The sequence below is a fragment of the Peromyscus maniculatus genome, chromosome X (genome assembly GCF_049852395.1).
Source record: "Peromyscus maniculatus bairdii isolate BWxNUB_F1_BW_parent chromosome X, HU_Pman_BW_mat_3.1, whole genome shotgun sequence".
Taxonomy (NCBI): domain Eukaryota; kingdom Metazoa; phylum Chordata; class Mammalia; order Rodentia; family Cricetidae; genus Peromyscus; species Peromyscus maniculatus.
The window spans coordinates 141,591,699-141,597,635 of NC_134875.1; the positions used below are offsets into that span (position 1 = coordinate 141,591,699).

General features: G+C 42.3%; 1 protein-coding gene across 1 annotated transcript; it reads left to right on the forward strand.

Moving 5' to 3' along the window:
* The first annotated feature begins 3,398 nt into the window (after window positions 1-3,398).
* Window positions 3,399-3,776, forward strand: LOC102919238 (large ribosomal subunit protein eL42-like). The gene has a single exon (XM_015987465.3). It carries the CDS (start codon window positions 3,399-3,401, stop codon window positions 3,705-3,707), a length of 309 nt encoding a protein of 102 aa, XP_015842951.1. The 3' UTR covers window positions 3,708-3,776.
* The last annotated feature ends 2,161 nt before the right edge of the window (window positions 3,777-5,937 follow it).

Genomic DNA, 5,937 nt, shown 5'->3' on the forward strand with positions numbered 1-5,937 from the left:
CTCCTCTCTCCTCTCTCCTCTCTCCTCTCTCCTCTCTCCTCTCTCCTCTCTCCTCTCTCCTCTCTCCTCTCTCCTCTCTCCTCTCTCCTCTCTCCTCTCTCCTCTCTCCTCTCTCCTCTCTCTCTCTCTCTCTCTCTCTCTCTCTCTCTCTCTCTCTCTCTCTCTTAACCATTGAGCCAGGCATGGATTTCTGCCTATGGATCAGGTTTCAAATCCAATTCATAGCAGCAGCAGCACTCTTGTACATGTTGGAGAATCCTGCCTGGCAGGTTGACATTGGTATGTATGGCTCATAGCTGGGCAAGACCATTGATACCTCCCCAGCAAGCATAGCAACCTGCATAGCACCTTATGGCACGACGAAAGCTACCTGACAGTGAGGAAGCTTCCAGATTAGTGGATACAACTATTTTGAAGATGTTTTTAGGACTTTAATGATCTCTACATAAAATGCTGACAACAGAAAAACAATAGATGAAAAGACATTTGTTTACTGTTGTACTTTTGAGAGTGAATTTCATGTAGATCAGGTTGGCCTCAAACTTCTATGTAGTTGAGGCTGACCTTGAACTCCTGATCCTCCTTTCTCCACCTCCCAAGTGCTAGAATTACAGATGTGTGCAACCACACCTGACCTCTTCACCAAAGATCTAAACAAGAACTGAACAGAGTGTTCTCAGAAGAAACACAGAAGACCAATAGTTTTCGGAGTGCTCAGTATCCTTAGCCATGAGGAAAATGCAAATTAGAACTACTTTGAGATTCTGTCTCACCCCCATCAGAATGGCTATTATCAAGAAAACAAATGCCACTTCCTAAATATAACACCAGTAGCACAGACACTAAGAGCAACAATTAATAAATGGAACCTCTTGAAACTGAAAAGCTTTTGTAGGGCAAAAGACATGGTCAATAAGACAAAAAGACAGCCTACAGAATGGGAAAAGATCTTCACCAACCCCACATCTGACAGAGGGCTGATTTCCAAAGTATATAAACAACTCAAGAAACTAGACATCAAAATACCGAACAATCCAATTAAAAAATGGGCTACAGAGTGAAACAGAGAATGCTCAACAGAAGAATCTCAAGTGGCTGAATGACAATTAAGGAATTACTCAACATCCTTAGTCATCAGAGAAATGCAAATCAAAACGACTCTGAGATACCACCTTATACCTGTCAGAATGGCTATGATCAGAAACACTAATAACAATTTATGTTGGGGAGGATGCAGAGCAAGGGGAACACGCCTCCATTGTTGGTGGGAGTGTAAACTTGTACAACCACTGTGAATTTCAGTATGGCGGTTTCTTAGAAAATTGGGAATCAATCTATCTCAAGACCCAGTCATACCATTCTTGGGCATATATCCAAGGAATGCTCAGTCATACCACAAAGATACATGCTCAACTATGTTCATAGCAGCACTATTTGTAATAGCCAGAACCTGGAAATAACCTAGGTGCTCAACTGAAGAATGGATAAAGAAAATGTGGTACATATACACAATGGAGTACTTACTACTCAGCAGAGAAAAACAATGACAGCATGAAATTTGCAGGCAAATGGATGGAACTAGAAAATATCATCCTGAGTGAGGTAACCCAGACTCAGGAAGACAAACATGGTATGTACTCACTTATACGTGGATACTAGATATAAAGCAAAGGACAATCAGACTGCAACCCACAGACCCAAGGAGGTTATATAGCAGGGGGACCCTAGGATGACTGTGGCTTATAATAAGTTTTGGTTTTCCCCAATCACTGGGCATGCTTTAGTGAAACATTTCACTATTAGGATAAGAATTTGTACCATATCAAGCTTATGAAAGAATATGCTGGCTGTACTTTCAGGAGGGGAGGCTAAAATCTTTTTAGATTATGGATTAGCCTATAGAAAAATGTCTGCCATAAATCAAACAGTGAATGGGGAAGATGAATAGTAATCTCACTTACACAACCTAAGTAAAACATAGCTCTCTGAACAGATGAAGATAGGTTTCTTCTGTATCCCAGAATCTAATCAACATTTATATGTATAATTCGGCTATTATTTGGCTTAAAAGGGCTTATTGGGAAATATTATCATTTTTACCATTTTCTACAGTGAAAATATTTTTCAGTTTCAAATAACCCTGGATTTTTGAATTATAACCCGTTTTTATGTTCAAGCTATCTGTGTATTATTTCTCCTGCAGTTGTACATAAAATGTTTTTACATTAAAAAGGACAAATACTATAGAATTACATTACATGAAATATATAGCATATACAAATTCATAGAGACAGAAAGATTAGACGATATCTCAAGAGGAAGAAGAAAGGAATATAGAGCAATAATTTCCTAAGTACAGAGTTTCTGTTTTGTGTGATGGAAAAGCCCTACAAACAGACAGTAGTATCAGGACATAATATCATGAATGTAATAAATACAATTAATGTTAAAAAAAGAAAACAAATGCTAGTGAATATGTAGGGATAGAAGAACCCACAAATACACTGTTGACTGGCAAACCAGTACAGCTATCATGGAAACCAGCATGGAAGCTTCTAAAAAAGCTAAAAATAGAAATTCTATATGACCCAGATATACCACTTCTGGGCATGTACCCAAAGGACTTTATATTCTACAGAAATACTTGCACACCCATGTTTACCACTGCTCTATTTGTACTAGCAAGAAAACGGAACAGTACATATACACAATGGACTTTTTTGAGGCAGGGTCTCTTGTAGCCCAGGTTGAGCTGAAGCTCACTATGTCAATATGTAGGTAAGGATAAACATGAACTTCTGATCCATCTGCCTCTATCTCTCAAGTTCTGGGGTTTCATGGTGTCATCACCCCTGGTTTTATGTGGTGGGGCTCAAACCCAGAACTTCATGCATGATAGGCAAGAACTTTATCAGCTGAGCCACATCCCCAGCCTATAACCGAATTTTATTGAGCTACAAAGAAAAATGAAATTTGGAGGAAAACAGATGGGAAAGATTATATTAAGTGAGGTAATTCAGGCTCAGAAAGACAAACAGCACATGTCTCTCTTATATGTAGATCCTAGCTTCTGGCTTTTACATGTGCGTTTATGTAGGAGTGGGTGTGTATAGAGCCCAGAAAACTGTAAAGGAGCCCATGAGAGGAGAAAAATGTTCTTTAAGCGGGAGCAGTGGAACACATGCGATATGAAAATGGAAAGGAGGATAACTGGGAGTGGGAGGGTTCCAGCAAGGGGGAGTGGGTAGAGAGATGGGGGAGGGTAACCGAAGCTAATGCTATATGAAACAGACACAAGGAAATCTCATACTGGATAAGCTAACCAAGCAATAAAAATTTTCAAACTTCTGTTGCTGGCCTTGCCTCTTTCTTTCTGTGCCGATATCGCTCCCGCCAACATGGTGAACATTCCTAAGACCCACAAGAAATGTGGCAAGCACCAACCCCACAAAGTGACCCAGTACAAGAAGGGCAAGGATTCTTTGTATGCCCAGGGAAAGCGGCACTGTGACAGGAAACAGAGCGGCTATGGTGGGCAGACTAAGCCTATTTTCGGTAAAAAGGCTAAAACTACAAAGAAGATTGTGCTGAGACTTGAGTGTGTTGAGCCCGACTGCAGATGGAAGAGGATGCTGGCCATTAAGAGATGCAAGCACTTCGAACTGGGAGGCAATAAGAAGAGAAAGGGCCAGGTGATCCAGTTCTAAGCTGATCTTGCTATGAAGACAATAAAATCATGAGCTTGTACTCACCTCTTACGATTGCAGTTGGTTTTGGGGGAGGGAATAGACAAATTATCTGAAAAAAAAAAGAAATAAAAATTTTAATGATTTATTTATTTTATATGCATTGATGTCTGTGTGAGGGTGTAGGATCCTCTAGAACTGGAGTTACAGACAGTTGTAAACTGCCATGTGAGTGCTAGGAATTGAACCTAGGTCCTCTGGAAGAGCAGCCAGTACTCTTAACTACTGAGTCATTTCTCCAGCCCTAAGAAATAAAAGTTTTTTTTAAAGAGAGTTTGAGCAGAATTCCCATACCCTGTATGGGTGAGATAAAGCTACTCCCCCAAACTATAGGTTATTTAACAAAAAACCCCGTGCCAAAGGTGGGCTACTTCTTATGAGTTGTATGGAGGCTTCTGAGAGCCCCCAAATAACATAAGTCATTGCCGTTGTTGTTGGTTGCCCACCAGAACTAGACAGTAAGATCCTGTTGCTGGAGACAACACGGACTTAGTCACATGACATGCCTGGCCGTGTCTTCCCTGCTGGCTAACCCTCCGAGCCAGATGTTGTGCAGACTGCTGAGTGAGAATTCTCCACAGTCTTACTCACCTTTGAACTCTGTGTGTAACAACACTAACCAACCAGGCAAGATGAGGCGCCAGAGTGGCAGGCGTATGGCAAGCCTTCTCACTGGGTTGCTGTTGGCTCCACGGGAAAGAATTGATGTCTAATACTATAAACCCAGTCAAAAGCCCATGGCGGGGTGGGGGGTGGGCTGGGGGTCATAGGCCCTAGTGGGGAAGCTACTGCTGTTACTTGGCTAAATGGACATGCTGTCCCTATCAATCACCTTCTAAATGACTATGCTGATGCCTCTAGTAGTGATGCTGTCAGCTTTATCAGAGAAGTTTCTTTTCGTAGTGGTCAGTAGTGATTGTGCAGACTCATAGCTAGTAAAAGTACAGAGAATAAATGGCTATAAATGGGATATCATCCTCTCTAAGGCTCAAGGAACACTAAAGAAGGAACAGTGTTCTGGCTAATAGTATGTCAACTTGACATAACCTAGAGCCATTTGGTAAAGGGGCTCTCAATTGAGAAAATGCCTCCAAAAGATTGGCCTGTAGGCAAGCCTGTAGTGAAGCATTTATTTAGTTATTCTTTATCAATAAAAAGTTGGGAGTCAGATATCAGGATAACCTGAATTATCAGAGAACCACCAGAAAAGCAACTAGTGACCTCCTCTCTCTCTCCTTCCTCAATCCAAAAGGGCTGAGAATCTTTCTAAGCCACCCTACCGTACTACTTCCTGTGTCTCTCTATATGTCCTCAGTCCTCCAAAACCTCTATGGCTAGTTTTGGTTGGCTAGTAGCTAACTCAGCCCTCCGATTCAAAGCAAACTTTATTGGTAGTCTTGGGAGTGTCAGAGTGAGATCCTGGAATTCTGTAGACCAGGCTGGCCTCGAACTCACAGAGATCCGCCTGCCTCTGCCTTCTGAGTGCTGGGATTAAAGGCGTGTACCACCATTGCCTGGCTGCATTTTCTTAATTTTAGTAATTGATATGGAAGGGCCTCGGCCATTGTAGGTGATGCCACCCCTGGACTGCTGGTCCTGGGTTCTATAAGAAAGCAGGCTGAGCAAGCCATGGGCAGCAAGCCAGTAAGCAGCGCCCCTCCATGGCCTCTGCATCCGCTCGTGCCCGAGGTTTCTGCCCTGTGTGAGTTCCTGTCCTGACTTCCCTCAGTGATGGACTCTGATGTGGAAGCATAGGCTGGAACAAACCCTTTTCTGCCTATGTTGATTTTGTTCATGGTATTCTATCACAGCAATAGAAACACTAAGACAGAGAGAAAGAATGTGAGCGTTGCAGAAACAGGGAAAGAAGTGTGGATTACTGATTTCCAGGCATGATATGGCTTTTGAACCCAGAGCAGTTGTGGATATCTGTACAAGATCTGCATGAGATTGGGCCTATCAACACCCTGTCATGGAAGGAGATGGCATCCCACTTCTTCTCCAAGGCTTTATATGTAGTTAATGGTTGATAGGATCTGGGGGCGGGGGAGGGTGAAACGTCTCAGCACTTTCCACTTGCCGACCAAAGAGGATACTGAGAATGGAAGGACTCTTTTGAAACTGCAAAGCTTGCCCTCAGTGACACACTCCCTCTAACAAGATCACATCTCCCAATCCCTCCCAAAAATTT